The 15,284-nt window shown below is 50.8% G+C and overlaps 3 protein-coding genes across 5 annotated transcripts; 1 reads left to right on the forward strand and 2 right to left on the reverse strand.

Moving 5' to 3' along the window:
• The first annotated feature begins 3,704 nt into the window (after positions 1 to 3,704).
• Positions 3,705 to 5,767, forward strand: LOC120661611. 3 transcript variants are annotated; one of them, XM_039940506.1, is made up of 4 exons: positions 3,705 to 3,826; positions 4,239 to 4,311; positions 4,539 to 4,892; positions 4,975 to 5,767. In XM_039940506.1, the coding sequence occupies exons 3-4, from the start codon at positions 4,557 to 4,559 to the stop codon at positions 5,506 to 5,508; spliced, it is 870 nt and encodes a 289-aa protein (XP_039796440.1). In that variant the 5' UTR covers positions 3,705 to 3,826; positions 4,239 to 4,311; positions 4,539 to 4,556; the 3' UTR covers positions 5,509 to 5,767. The 3 variants fall into 3 exon arrangements, with proteins under 3 accessions (XP_039796440.1, XP_039796442.1, XP_039796443.1); XM_039940508.1 differs by lacking the exon at positions 3,705 to 3,826 and adding an exon at positions 3,833 to 4,020; XM_039940509.1 differs by lacking the exon at positions 3,705 to 3,826 and adding an exon at positions 4,058 to 4,166.
• A 295-nt stretch (positions 5,768 to 6,062) lies between these two features.
• LOC120661610 (pentatricopeptide repeat-containing protein CRP1, chloroplastic) lies at positions 6,063 to 9,610 on the reverse strand. Its single transcript, XM_039940505.1, has 5 exons — positions 7,826 to 9,610; positions 7,284 to 7,436; positions 7,076 to 7,147; positions 6,538 to 6,726; positions 6,063 to 6,441 (listed from the first exon to the last, which is right to left on the reverse strand). The coding sequence occupies exons 1-4, from the start codon at positions 9,494 to 9,496 to the stop codon at positions 6,616 to 6,618; spliced, it is 2,007 nt and encodes a 668-aa protein (XP_039796439.1). The 5' UTR covers positions 9,497 to 9,610; the 3' UTR covers positions 6,063 to 6,441; positions 6,538 to 6,615.
• Positions 9,611 to 10,946: 1,336 nt separating this feature from the next.
• On the reverse strand, positions 10,947 to 11,348 carry LOC120662859. The gene is made up of 2 exons (XM_039941920.1): positions 11,279 to 11,348; positions 10,947 to 11,185 (listed from the first exon to the last, which is right to left on the reverse strand). Exons 1-2 carry the CDS (start codon positions 11,346 to 11,348, stop codon positions 10,947 to 10,949), a joined length of 309 nt encoding a protein of 102 aa, XP_039797854.1.
• Between the last annotated feature and the right edge of the window lie 3,936 nt (positions 11,349 to 15,284).

The raw sequence follows: 15,284 nt of genomic DNA on the forward strand, positions 1-15,284 counted from the left end.
TATATCCAGAGTTGCCTAATGTACTCTAACAGGTCGAACTGCTCATTGGACCCGAGCGAAAATCCAACTTATTACATAAGACGATCAAGAAGGCTAAGGTCCCCTCACGCTCCCAGCACGTGAATCATCATCCTCTGCAGGCCCTACTAATTAAAACATGTTGCAATCGCTGCGACATGTATGCAGCGGAATATGCTAATGCATGTTAACTGGAACACTACAAAACTGAATATATTGAAAGATAAATCCAATATAGAGGAATATATAGAAAGAGCAAGCTATTAGTTCAATACGCTGATGCATGTTAACTGGAACACTACAAAACCGAATATACTGAAAGATAAATCCAGTATAGATAAATCCAGATTGGTATGAGATAAAAACCTGGTCTTAATCTACTCAGATAAAAGCATCTAAGATCCAGCAGTACTACCATGTCAAGAAAAGCTAAATGATACAGCTGGACCCAATTGATGGAATCCTTTCAGCCAATTGCTTCCAGAACCAACTTGAGCCATCTGAATTTTCTGATGAAATTCAGAATGACAATTTTTTTTTGAAAAGTTAGAATGACAAATTGTCATCTGTATTTGTTGTCGGTCGAAACCCACCGGCGAGCAGCGACAAGCAACACGAAGAGCCGGGAGGTCGCCGGGGCGCTGGCAGGCACTGCTCCCTCGTCGACGGCCCGCAATTCCAGCACACGCCGCGGCTTGTGAAGACGCAGGGCGTGCCACCTGACCTATACCCGATCAGGAAGGTACGGACGTGCTTGCGACGATTTGCCTACATACACAAACACGTGGAAACATAAGTCCGAGCCGTGGTCGGCTCCCCGGGACGACTCTTGCATCGGCTTTAAAGAGCCGATCGAGTCCCGGTGTCAGATTGGATCTGCATCTATCCGGATATCGATAAATAAAGCAAATAAGTGTAAAGCTGCTTCAATTAAATCTAAGGAATCTAATCCACGACGGTCGAAGCTTCACTGCTAGATCGGAACATCCTACACGTGATTGGGCCTAATAAATGTAATAAATAACTAAACCGTAACAAAAAACAGAGGCCTAAGAACTAGCAAGGGCCGATTCCCGGATCAATTCCCTGTTAAGACTAAGGCAAAGCATCTAATACATCACCGGATCATCCAATCCGTTTGCAAGGCCTAACCTAGCAGATATCACGCCAACTCTTATGTACAAGAGCAAACCGTAACAGATTGGATCTACTAGACAGAAAGGAAGCATGGTGTTGTCTCCGTGCAACTAATTCTACACAACAAGAACTAGCATGAGATTGAAACATGACTGCACGAAAACAACATGATATTCGTAGATGATAAGCAATAAAGCACGATAGATCTACTAAAAGCCATGCTACGAACATCAGGATAACTAGCATTACTCGCCATAAAAAACCCTTCAGTACGAGTAATACCAAGGTAAAAGCAAAAACAACACTGCCCTGATCGCAAGAAGCGATCAGGGCAGCATGACGCTTACTTGGATGAAACCCTAGAATTAGGGGTGGCGATGCGCCGAGAGTTGCTGTTTTGCGAGACGTGATGACGTTCCCTTTTTTCATGAATAACATATGGTACATATTTATAGTCTGGAGACTTGGGAAACAATCTAAACTAATCCTGTCCCGATCGGACTCTATCTCTAATCTTAAACTAAATCTAAAGATACATGGCCCATGTGGCCCAAACGCTTACGCAGGAGCCGATTTACAAGCCTTCTTCAATCTCCTGCTTCAAGCCCATCTTGCTTTCGGCCCATAAATTAATCCTGTTAATTTATGGCGATAACAGTATTTTCTAAAAACCACCACAAGAGTGGCATGTTGTGGTTTTCCTCAACGGTGAGTATCCGTCATATAAGAAGAGACCATTGCACCTTGAGCACCATAGAACCATTGTTTTAAAAGTTCAATACTACTCTATGGCAATAGCACATACAGGAATTCAACTATATCAATGCGCACCTCAAAAAAAAATCAATTTCACAACAGAATAGATAGAGAATAGATACAAGTGAGAAGCCTTAGGCCGCCGCGCGCTCCGCCCGCCGTCGCGCAGGCGGCCGCACGCACCGCGGCGAGGCGAGCTGGTGGCCGCGCGTGCTCCGCAGCGAGGCTAGGCAAGCACGCCACCGCATGCTCCGCGCGCGCACCGCCGGCGCCAGGGACCCGAGCCGCACCGCCGGAGCTCCCGCACCTGGCCGGAGGGAGGAAGGAGGGACGAGGGAGGAGGGAGGGGACGCTGTCGCGAGGCCGGCCGAGCTCGGGCACCATGGAGGGAGGCCTGCCGCCGTCCTCGCCAGATCCGCCGTCGTGCCGCATGTAGGCCGCCGCGCAGCACACTGCCCTGCCCCGGGCCGATCTGGCCGTCGGGAGAGATGGCGCGGCCTCCGCGGTGGCGGCGGCGGCGACGACGGCGACGGCGGAGCGGAGAGGGAGATGACGGCGTGGCCCAGGCCGGCGCGCCCGCTCGGAGCTCCGCCGCGGCGCAGGGGAGGCCCACGCTCGCCCACGGCCGCATCAGGGGAGGGCCGCTCCCGCGCGCGTCTGCTCGCCCGCGGCGGCGCTGCTCGGCCGCCCACGGCGGCGCGGAGCTCGCCTGCCGGTGCGGCGCGCGAATCCGGGGGCTGAGGGGGGTGGGCGGGGAGCTCCGCCGCGAGGCCCGCCGCTCGCCGGCGCGGGATGCAAGCGAGGACGGCGGCGCGGCCCGCAGCTCACCGGCGGGTGATGCAGGGGAGGGGTGAGGCGGCGGCGGCGACCCGGGCCACAGCCGCGCGCTGCGAGCGAGCCTCCACCGCCGCGCCTGCTCGCCTCTGTCGTTCGTCGCCGGACGCTGAGGATGCGAGGAAGGTGAGGGAATTGGGCACCAACAGGGGAAGCCCGCAGAGGCAGCTCTAGCTCGACGAGGGCAGCGGCGACGGGCGGTGCGATGTCGGAGGCGGCAGCGGCGAGGAAAGGGGGACAGAAGAGAGAGAGAGAGATGAGAGGGGGAGGCTGAGAGGCGGACGAGGGGTTCTCTGCGAAAATGGACGCGAGCATGTTTTTGCAAAGTCGTCGCCGAACTCAAATTTTCTCTTCTTGGCGTTGAAATTTTCAGCACGACAGGGGGTTTTCAGGTAAAAAACAGGCGCCGCTGCTGTAGTTTGAGGACCTCCCCGGACCGCGGGTTGAATTCAGTAAACAAGGAGGATTTTTTTGCAAAACTCCACACGCCTGGATGCCTGCTTCCGAATTTTTTCTTCTTCGTGCTAATTATTCGGAACAGAAGGGGGTTTTAGTATAAAAAACAGTCGTGCCTACTGCAGACTAAGGGCCTCCCCGGACCGCGGGTTGAATTCGAGAAACGTGGAGGTTTTTTTTGCAAAACTGCACGCGCCTGGGTGCCTGCTTCTGGATGGCCGCGAAAAGGGGCGACGTAGCCGCGGTCGGAACCGGATCCGCTGCAGTTACCTCCCCTGCAGTTGGGTCACTGCCACGTGGGCCCCACTCGTGCAGGCCCCACACGCAGTGACTCAACTGCACGGCGGCCAACTGCAGCGGAGCCTCGTCCGCCGCGGTCCTGGGGCTTGAATTCCCGCAGGAATAGAGAGTTGGATATCCGTATGTTTCTTTTGGATTTCAGGTAACCTTCGGAATTCGAATCCACCGGAATCCGAAATAAAATCGACGTACAGGCATACAGCTATCAAACGAAAGCCACACGATTCCGAACCCCCAACCCCGGAATCCTGTGGAATTGAGGGAGGCCTCCGCGGACTGCGGTGCCATTCGTCTCGGTCTCGTCTCCCGCGACTGGCGGCTGCAGGTAAATCTCCACCAGCCTCCCTCCCCTCTTCCTCCTCGCCGGCGGCCCAACCGTCTCTGGCGCTGTTCTGGCTCCCTCCCATCCTCGACCATCGGCTCCACTCCTCCAGCTAATCCTCCTACTCCTGTCCTAACCCTACCCGGAGGATGGGGCACACCGGCACGCCTCATCTTCCCGTACGCCGCCGCCCCCAGGTACCCGCTCCGGCAGCGCCGCCCTCCCCATTCCGCAGTTCCGGCCGCCGGTTTCTACACCCAACTTCAGGACCCCTTCTTACAGACGGACACACGCTCCTCCGCCTGCCCGACGCGACTTTGCCTTTACTTTGCGCTCCTCCGCTGTAGTGTCCAATCTTGGATTTGTTGGTTCTTGCAAATCTTGTGATTGCGCGCTGAAACTTGCGTACGTGCAGGATGGAGTCTCTGCTGGCCCAGATGTCTAGCAGACGAGTAGATAGCATAAGTAAGATGCTGTAAGAGCGCCAGGTATGTTGCAAGGTCCAAGGGTCATGTGCTTGTTTCAAGTGTATAAGGCTCACTGGCTCAGGCCAGAGGATAGAACCAAAATGAACATTGGCTTCGTGAATTGATTAGCTAGATTATACTTCCTCCCAAATGCTATCTTATGATTCGTTTCTAGCATTCAAAGCTTATAAATCAGGCTTTATCGCACTTGACGAGTCTAATATGCTACTTGCCTTGCCTGATTTTAGCATAAGAGATCAGGTACCATGAGTGTGAGCAATGGTAAGAAGAAGTATAGAGGCTATCTTACTTGGACGGATGATATGGACCAAGCGCTCCTGGATGTTCTTGTTGAGCATCACAACAATGGGGACCACACAGCAAATGGGTGGAAGGCACATGTATACAGTGCGGCGGTGAGAAATGTGCAGGAGAAGTGCAACGTGGACATCACAAAGGATCATGTGATGTCAAGATGCAAGACATTTGACAAGCACTGCAATGTCCTTGGCAGAATACTTGCCCATGATGGATTTGAGTGGGATCAGGACAGGAATAAGCTTGTGATCCACAATGAGGATGCTTGGATCAGATACATAGAGGTGGGGTAAATGTGTTCATTTTTGATAGTGTGTAGTGGAATAATTCCGGGCATGTAGTTCAGCTTTGATAATTATTTTGCAGAAAAACAAAGCTGCTGCTTGCTATCAGCATAAAGTTATCAAGAACTGGGATGCAATAAGCCTAATATTTTCCAGAGATCATGCTGCAACTAGTGAAGATGTTAGTGCAGGTGCTGAGAATGGCCAAGAGGTGGCGATGAAGGTTGCCGAAGATGTTCGTGACCCTACCCCAAGTTCACCTTCAACATCTGGACCTAGCATTCAGTACCGTCCTGAAGCACCCATGTTGATTCAATCAAACAAACAAGGCAGGGTGAAGAGGTTCAGAACAAAGGATGCGCTCTTTTGCATGTCTGGTGACATCAAGAATTCGTTCCACATATCTATGAAATCCAATGAGACCCAAGAGGAGCCAAAGAGTGCATGCCCTAAGGAAATCTTTGCAGCACTTCAAGCAATACCCAACTTAGCTCGTGATGATTTGCTAAGGGCCTATTGTATCCTCACAAATAGTGATCGGAAGTTTGAATGTCTTATGGCACTTCCAATGGACATGAGGAAGGATTGGTTGTTGATGGAGATTGGGAAGAAATGAAGCTCAGTCGATTTCTGTCCGTACACAAGATCTATTGTTAGACTTGCTAGTATTGTTTAAACTCGGAATCTGTATCTGCCAACTCTACATTGCAATGTAGCTATCTATCTGTACATTCTGGTCAAGATATGTTGCTAATATCTTAATGTTTCTTTGTTATGTCACGCGCACTATTTTTTTTGCTTGCTGTTTTTTTGTAATCAAGATATGTGCTACTGTCATGATGTTTCTTTGTTATGTCCAGTGCACTACTTTTGTATGCTTACTGTTTTTTTACTCGATAGGTGTACCCTCTTAAAATCCCCATGCTCCTGAGAACAGACAATATGTTCCAAGTTTTCATATGTACTATTAGAATGTCAGTACTCTTTTGTTTATTTTATTTTGAAGTCATCTTCATGACATCGGTGTGCATTTTCTTTGTCCCGTTTTGGTTGAACGAAATGTCTGCCGGTCTGTTAGGTGCTGGACACGTTGTAGTGGTCAAGGGTCTGAACGTGCAAACGCAAAGTCACTCGTGAAAACTCTCTGATTTCATTGTCTCGGGAATAAAATTTGGGGTCGCCTGTTAAAAAAAATCACTATGATAAGGGCAATGTCAATAATGTGTTAGTTTTGACTTTTGAGGCAATAGAACTATAATACATTTCCTTTGTATTGCCCTACACAACGTCTACATCTAAATACAATTTGGAAGAGCTGGAATTCTGGTTCCATTTTGCAATTCATTGTCTCAGCAAAATACTGGAATTGAATTATAAACCAATATCAATTCCATGTCTCCAACTCAAATTATGAGGTCCGGACATGCACAGTATGTGTTTCCTATATAAGGTCCTCGCTTCTTTCTGTCATGTATTTAGTCTCCTTTCTATTGCAAATGAATGTCTTCTTGCACAACCAGAGTGTAGCAGTCAGCATATGGTGCTTCACCTGATGAATATACAAACCATAAGTCTCAGTAAAAGCAGTTATCCAATAAACTTGAGAAGATCTACAGAAAAATGCAAGATTCAGAGAAGTTCTAACCTTCTGTTGAAAAGTTTAATAAGATCAGCAGAAAGATTATGATTCCATCAGATGCAATCAGTAATTGTGTCTAACTGCCTATGCAACCCTCATGTGTTTCATGTATCTTAATGCCGACCGCAGCATTGCCCTCGCTTTTCGATCAGGGGCACATCCAGATGTGATCATTTCTTCATAGATAACAGGAACCTGTTAAATCATCAGTAAAACCACAAGGGTCAGGTCAGAGTTCAGTTCATGCCTATTTCCCCACGAGCTTGCAGGTTTACAACTACATAAATCATTCACGAAAATAGGAAATACAAATTTGAAACATTGAAGATAAGTAGATAACTAGTTGATTTACAACCATGTAAAAAGCAGTCGCTGCTATTCTACTTATCTGAGAAGAACAAAAGCGAGAATATCAAATTAGATCAGATTTGCTAGATCCAATCGATTTGACAGCATGTAACTTTGTGAGTAGGTAGATTTGATCTGAATTGTCTCTAGTTTATCTTGGCAAGGAGAAAGGACGTGCATAAGAGTTTGTGCTTACCTTATCAAACTGCTCAACACGGATTAGAGCTTTCATCAATGTTGTGTATGTTATAACATCAGGCCTCAAACCCTGCAATATGAAATACAGAACACAGCAAACTTTTATCAAATGAATTGCCAAAGACAGCATGATCAAACAGAAGAACAAGTACTATGAGTATCCAAAATAGATCAAAATAACAAACGATGACAAATACACCACTCACATTTTCTTTCATGAACTGCAGCACAGAGAAGGCCTCAACAACCCTTCTGTCTTCACCAAAAGCATTAATCAGAGAATTCAACACTAAGATGCTAACCTCCAGGCCATCTGCTTTCATAGCCTTCACCACATTTAAGGCATGGTCCGCTAAACCCTGAAGATAAGCAGTGCATGAACCATGAGAAGCCAAAAATTTAATTTGAATCAAACAATGCACTTAGTCTGGCAAAAATATATCGACAATGCAACCCTGATTCGTATACACAACTAAGCAAAACTACCATATTATACACCGACTTTAGAAATCAACTAGGTACGTATTAATATCAGAACATATAAGTTCTATCAGTAATTAGAGTGTGCAGGTTTTTTGTTGGCAGAACATTGGTGGCTATTATGAAGTAAATCTCGAAAGTAGCAAAACAGCTCATCATTTCTGCATCAAGGCTAAGGGTTAGCAATCTGGGCCTAACTAGGTAGTCACGGAATATTCATTTGGTAACCATAATGGAAAAATAGACACAATATAGAAAACTTTCTTACCCTTTGAGCATATGCATTAACTAAGGCATGGTACATAGTAGGTGATGGCTTCAGTCCATCAGCTTTCATCGCTTCGATGCAATCAATTGCCTCCTTGTACCTACCAGACCTTCCATACACATCCACAAGAGTAGTATATGTGATGATGTTGGGTACCAGTCCCTGCTCCTTCATCTCTGATAGCATTGCTTCTACACCCTCCCAACGCTCTTGCTCTCCAAGCAAATTGATCATGATGTTATATGTGGTTGTGCCTGGCGGGAAATTGCTTTCACGCATCTCCTCAAACAGCTCCATGGCCCGGTCATGCCGCCCTCCTTTACAGTGCGCATCAATGAGAGTGTTCCATGTGACAACATCCGGCTCAATCCCTTCTTCTCGCATTCGGTCAAACGCATCCATGGCGTGCCCAAGGCAATTGTACTTCCCAAATGTATCTATCATGACATTGTAGAAATGCCGGTCTGGCCTTACACCACTAGCATGCATCTCTCGAAGCACTGCAAACGCCTTCTGCCAATCTCCCCTGTCACGGAACCCCGCAAGGATCCGGCTGAACACATAAGAGCTTGGTTTCACTCCATCAGCTTCCATCTCCTTGAGCAGTATCCTTGCACTCTCCCACCTCCCAGCCCTTGTGTAGGCGTCCACAAGTAAGCTGTACGTGGCTTCGTCTGGCGCGACACCACATTGCGACATTTCGTCGAGCACCTGCTCTGCATTCTTGAGCGACCCAATCCTCACATACCCTTTGAGCAGCGCGTTGTAAGCGCGCGTCCGCGGCTTGATCTCCCCAGCAAGGAAGAACTCGAGGAAAAGCGCCTCCGCCTCGGCGACGCGCCCCGCAGCGCCAAGCGCGGAAATGAGCGCGGTGACCGCGTTGGACCGCGGCGTGAGCCCGATGGCCTGCGCGGAGGCGAGGAGCTCGAGCGCGGCGTCCGGGAGCGCCGCCCGCGCGAAGGCCGAGATAAGGTCGGAGAAGAGTGGCGCGTCGGGCTCGAGCCGCGACTCCCTGAGGTCGCCGAGGAGTCGCTCTAGCAGCGCGGCGTCGGGCGGGTCCTTGGTGTTGAGGAGCGAGGCGAGGAGGTGCGAGTAGGACGCGAGGTCCGGGAGGAAGTTGTGCTCCCGGAGCAGGGCCAGAAGCCGCAGCGCGACGGCGGGGCGCGAGGCCGCGGCGGAGGCGGCGAGGAGGGAGTTGAGCAGCAGCGGCGAGGGCGGGTCGGTGAGCGACGGCGGGAAGGAGAGCAGCAGCGAGTGCGGGAGCAGGCGGCCGGAGACGGAGAGCGAGTGGAGCAGCGAGGAGAGGAGCAGGTCGAGCGGGAAGCAGAGGCGGTGGCGGTGGAGGAAGGGCAGCAGCGCGAAGGCGACGGGCAGCGACGCGTCGCTGGCGGCGAGCTCCCGCAGCAGCGCGTGCCACTCGTGCGACGGGACGGCCGAGTAGGACGCGGCGAGGCGGCGCTCGGGCACTGGAACGGTAGACGGCGGGGACGACGAGGTGAGGGAGGCCGCCACGGACGGGGAGGAGAGGTAGGCCAGGAGCGGCTCGAAGTCGTAGCGGCTCGAGGGGGCGGAGGCCGAGGAGGAGGCGGGCGGCGAGGTGGTGCAGCCGGCGGGAGCGAGGCGGCGCAGGCGGTGGGGGAGGAAGGTCCGGGGGAGGAGGGAGGCGGGCATGGTGGAGTGGAGGTGGACGGAAGACTGGAGGAGGAGGTCAGGAGGAGAGCGAGTGGTGGAGGCGCGGACGCGGGAGGGAGGGGCGAGGGAGGCACACGGGGGTTTATCTGGTTTTGTGATATTTTTCCGCCTCTTGGCTTTGGGTTCCTGGTTGAAGCCAGAACTGCCATCTGGGACCCACGTGTCGGTGTCATAAAACTAGCCTACGTGCAACCCGCTCGCGGCTGGTGCTACCGCTACCGCTACCCCATCCGCTCACCACCGAGATTACGAACAGGCAACGTGCAACCGGACACACACACACGTATTTGCATGTACTGTGCAACCGGACATATACCTTGGGCTTAGGCGATGCATGAGTGACTGGTGTCAGTTCCCGCCAAATCTATTTATCGCGCGTGATATTTGGCGGCCGCATTGCAGAAGCTCACTCTCGCCCCTCCTCTGTTCAACTTCTTCCTCCAAAAGAGGGGGGATGGGTGGTAGGTGGACGGAGCGGTCGCCGGCGAGGTCGCACAGACTGCAGTGAGACGACGCGGCCAGGAACGTACCCGCGGCCAGGCACACGCCTGCAACGGCGGCAACGGCGGCCAGGCGTGTGCCCGCGACGGTGGCGACGCGCGTCCTTTATGGAGACGTAGCTGTGGTCGACAGCGTCCCACATGGCGGCGAGCCGGCATGGCTGCGGTCGACGGCGTCCGGCATGGCGACGAGGCCGGCACGGCCTCGGTGTCTTGCTCATCGGCACGGCTGAGTGCCCATAGTGTTGTGCCTGGGCCGTGCCTCGTCGTGCTAGTGCCGTGCTATGCTCGGGCGGCCCGTTTGGCCATGTATAGTGGAGGGCGGCGGCGGCCTCATGATCCGGGTTGCTGGGGTAGTGCGGCTCTATGGTCGCCGGCCATAAAGGAGAGAGTCGGGGGCGGCGGCGGCTAGGCGGTGGCGACGGTTCGGCCGCCGTAGGTAGGGAGGGTGATAGTGGAGGTGGCGGAGACGTCCGGGAGCCGGGGGAGCAACACGGCAGCCCTTCTGCTGATTCCCATCGCACCTGACATGAATAGAAGCCCCCTCAGTTCCGGCCTGGAATTTGCACGGAGGTTACGAATGGCAGCTTTCATTCCTTTCCTCTAATAACGCCACGTATTCATGCGCATTCATTTTTGCAGTTTCCCTTCCTTGATGTGTTTTGTTTGATTCATCGATCGAATTTCGCAGATTTATATGAGATGATAATGTGGCACTTCCTGTCAGCCTTCTAGTCTCGACCAGCTTCAGAAAATACACACAGAAATTTAGCAACCCCTACTCATGATCTGTTGATGAGGCAGCAGATTGGATTCTGATCTAGTCCAGATTATTATTCTACCTAAACAAAACCGCTTCGAAAAAATTACACCTAAACAGAATAATCAATCCGATGCATGCTCTTTCGAACACGGCCGGCCAGTGTCGGCTAGTTGCCGCCGCTGCAGCCGCACTTGTTCTGCACGAGGTGGCACTTGCCGGCGGGGTCGCACTTGATGCCGGAGGTGCAGGTGGTTATCTGGCAGTTGCCCGTCGACTTGGAGCAGCACCGGCACTGCAGGCACAGGGGCGCCCCCGCCATCGTCCCCGCGCCGCCTCTGAGCGCCACCACCACCTGCTCCGCCGGCGTCCGCACCGGCACCATGTCGTCCTCCTCCGGTGCCCAGCCTAGACCAGTTATTATTGGTAGCTTATTAAGTTATTTCATTACAACTAAACACATCAGGGATGCAAGAACTTTGATGCATGAGCTGTATATACCTCGAGCTTGTGCGGCTGCCAGGAGGAGGACGGCGGCGACGAGGGAGGCGATCTTGAGGCTAGACGCCATGACTGATCGATCTGCTGAGGTTGGAATCGTTGGGAAGATGAACAAGACTACAAGAGCACAAATGGTACGGTGTTTGACTCCTTGTTATTCTACTGGTGAGATTCGTGCTTTGATCTCGTGTGTATATATAGAACCACAGAAAGATTTTTTTTTTTTTGGCTGTGACCCGGAATGGAAGCAGATTTTTAATGTTTTCTGAAGCATATTGTTTTCCTGCTAAAATGGGAACGGAGCTAGCTGGCGTCGGATAGATAAGGCGTCTGCTTATCTGGGCGTGCTTATCTATTGCGCCGAGTTTAATGCCTGCTAAATAAAAATCTAGAAGTTTATTGCGTGATTTTCTTGATCACTGGAATTTTATAGGTTCACTCATGACATTATGTAGGTCCTTGATAAACATATCACACTGTACCTGTCTGTAATCTATCTACACTATAAAGAATCAACATCTATCTATCTATATCTATACACTATGAAGAACCAAACTTTTGAAACACATTTTACCTAAAAAATTTGCTGCTACCCCTCATGATAACCCCACAAGTCAGTAACGACTTGGTGGAAAGTCTCACGGGAGAAGAAAAAATCACATCACGCAAAATGCTTCTGCCGTTTTGAGGCTTATTTTCTCACCTCCGAAAAACTTACCCGCCCCGCGTACCCACGTTACCAATTCAGCTCCGCTAAGCACGCTCCCCTGCGTTTGTTACCTTTTGTGGACACATAATTATCCTTGCCAGCCCGTCCCTCTGCATGGTCTGCTTAATGAGCGATTCCTTTCCAAGATTGCCTCATAATAATTATCACAGGCAAATCAGCAAAATTGGAAGGATGCGGTGTAGACATTCCATTTGGCTCCTTTCCTAGAATTGCCTCCTCATAATTATCATCGGCTAATCAAACAAATAACGTCAGCATATCCAAAGCCAAAGAGAAAATCAAGCTACTATTTGCGCTGCGAGGGCGATGAGGGCGTTGCGAGGGCGGCGTCTGCGGATCGCCCCCGTTGGCGAGATTCGTCGCCGGTGGGGTTCAATTTTGTCATCGGAAGAGGGGAGGTTAGCAGCTTTTCATTTTTCCGTGTCAGATCAAGGGAAGTCTGTGGAGAAAGAAGGGGAGCCCGTTGAGGAAGAAGGCTCGCCGGAGGATGATTTAGTGTGGACGACGCCGACACAGCCCTCACTGAGCACTGGCGATCCTTTACACGGCATCAGGCCTGTTGGATCGACATCTCAGTTCTGGGGCAACGGCGACGAGTCCACGCCATGTTCATCATCACCGAGCTCCCTCAAGACGGCATCTCTGGTTCGGATCGCAGCAGAGGCAGGGTTCTCTAAAGAGGAGATGGTTGCAACTTCCGACGTGGTGGATGATCCGACTGCTTGGGGCAAGGCCTTGGCGTTCTCTACGCCGGACACCATTGACAGACCGACGGCTCTTGCGAGGACTCTCGTCAAGGCCATGACTGCAGGTCGAAATTCCGCCGGGGTGTGGCATGGCCCTCTACCTCGTACCAGGGTTTCGCCTCTGTTAACTCTCGGTGACTGCCCGGTTAAAGTGGTCGCGAATTCCGGCGTCAGATCAGGGCTCCGCCGGCGACCAGAGGTAGGAGACGAGGTTCAAATTTCAAAACGTGATCCAGATTTTTTGGTGGGCCGCGAGCAGGCGTTTCCAGTGGGCCGTGAGCTAACGTCGATAGGCCGCAGTCCGGGCGTTTGGTTGAAGAATGGCCCAGGATGGACTCGAGTCGGACTGAGATCATCCGTCGGCCTTCTGTTGTCACGGCGCGGAACCCTACCGCAGCAATTCCGTGCAGACGGAGGTGCTTCCCAATCCCAGCCGCGTGGACGGCGTTCTTACGCGGAAGCTCTCGTGCAAGGCGGTGGGGAGATGGCAGGTAGAGGCGCTGGTCAGCAGAGAGGCGGGTTCAACCAGCAGGGTGGAGCCCTTCACGGTGGGGGTTTTTTTCATGGCGATGGCAGAGGTATGGGCTTTCAGGGTGGCGGCGGTGCACAAGGTTTTCAGGGTGGCGGCCATGGCTTCCAGAGGCCACCACAGCGAGGACAAGGCTGGAGCAGTGGGCCACAAAGTCAACCAGGTGCTCCACTCCATGGTGAAGCCCAAAGGATTGCGCCAGGCAATGGTGAAAATCATCAGAATTTTCAGTTGCAGCAATTCGGACAGCAACACAACTCTGGTATGGTTCAGCGGCAACATCAACCGTTTAATCCTGGTGCGGCCACGGGTCCTCCGTCTCGTGGTGCTAATCAGGGTTTTGCAACAGGAAGAGGTTGGCCGAGGCAGCGAGGACGCGGCCGTGACAGAGGTCGTGGTAGAAGCTTTGTTAACAGGGGTAATGGCCCTGAAATGCCTTATGGTGCACATGGTGAAAATCTTCAGGTTCCTCATGAGCAAGTTGTTGGTGCACAGTTCGGTCCTGGAGGGGGTTCGTTGGGAGCTAATGTGATGTCAGAAGCTAATCTTGGGTAGATGAGTGGGACTGCTCCTAATATTAATAATCCTCCTCCACAGCTGGTTAAAGTGACAGGAGTTCAGAGTGATGTGTCGACGACAGTACCGGTAGAGGCTGCATTGGAAGGACCTCTTGATAGTTCTGTGGTTGGGAAAAAGAGGAAGAAAAAGACATGAAAAGGCAAGCAGTAAGTTGGTGATTTAAGTTTTGTTCAAAGAGACATGTCTCAGCTGAGTGCACTACGCCTCTTTTTTTGCAATATTTGTGAGAGCGAGAAGCATGTGGCAGCTAAATGCCCAATGAAGAAAAAGCCGAAGCCTGTGGCACTTGCAGTGGGCTATGCCGTGGATGATCTCGGGTTCTATCACATCCCTCATGATCCAATACTACCATCTAAAATGGATAGCATCACTGCTTTAATTAAGGTGGAAAGGGGATCTTTGACTGAGGAAGATCTTAGAGTTCATTTGAAGCAGCTGTTTTGTGCTAATTTTGAGTGGGATTTACAAGCTCAAGCACTAGATGTGTGGGTGGCTCCGTTGCCCTCAAATGTTGAGTTTATGCGTGCTATCAACTTTGGATCAGCAAATCTGAAAAATGGTATGCGGCTGAACTTTGAGTGTTTTGAGGAGGAAGAATATTTTGGTCATGAGCTTCCTATGGTTTGGATGAGGGTTCTTAACTTGCCAAAAGTACTTAGAACATTTCAAGTTTTATTGGCAGTGGGAACATTGCTTGGGGCAACTTAGAAGGTGGACATGATATCGACAAGGAAAAATAAGTTTGGTAGATTCAAGTTAGCCGTACTCAATCCCACCATCTTACAGACTACAATGGATTGTGTTATTGGGACGCGGTTTTTTGGACTTCAGTTTGAAGTAGAACCATTTATGCGATCTTGGGAAGCAACTGGTTCTGGTTCTAAGGATGGTCCAAATGGTGAGGATAATGGTAATGCAAATGGTGACACCGAGATGGAAGACGCCAATAAAAAGACCAAGAAGATGGATTTCTCTGCAACAAAAGAGAATAAACAGCAGAAAAATTCAGCAGCGGGTCAGCAACATGATGTAGAAGGTACTTTAGATGATTTCGATGATGATGATCTGTTAGATGATGCTGGGAAAGGGCAGCTAGGTGATCCATTTTCAGATAGCTCTCCTATGGAAGAGGTTCATGTCGAGGTTGGGGAAAAGGTGAAGTTTAAGGAGGGGACGTTGGCACAGAGAACGCTGATCCCGAGTGTGACACCCTAGATGTCTGTACAATAGAATTGTATTTATTTTATGCATCATGTGTTTAATTTGCTAGAAAAAGGATCTTATTGTAAAAATAAAAGGGTAGTTGTGTAAATATGATTTATTCCAGGGTCCTTTCTATAGTTTAATTTAAATAGGGAGAGCTAATATTGCTTTTGTGGAGGGTTTATGTGTAAAATTCAGTGTAATCATTACATGGCAGAA

This window comes from Panicum virgatum, chromosome 2N, assembly GCF_016808335.1.
Source record: "Panicum virgatum strain AP13 chromosome 2N, P.virgatum_v5, whole genome shotgun sequence".
NCBI lineage: Eukaryota > Viridiplantae > Streptophyta > Magnoliopsida > Poales > Poaceae > Panicum > Panicum virgatum.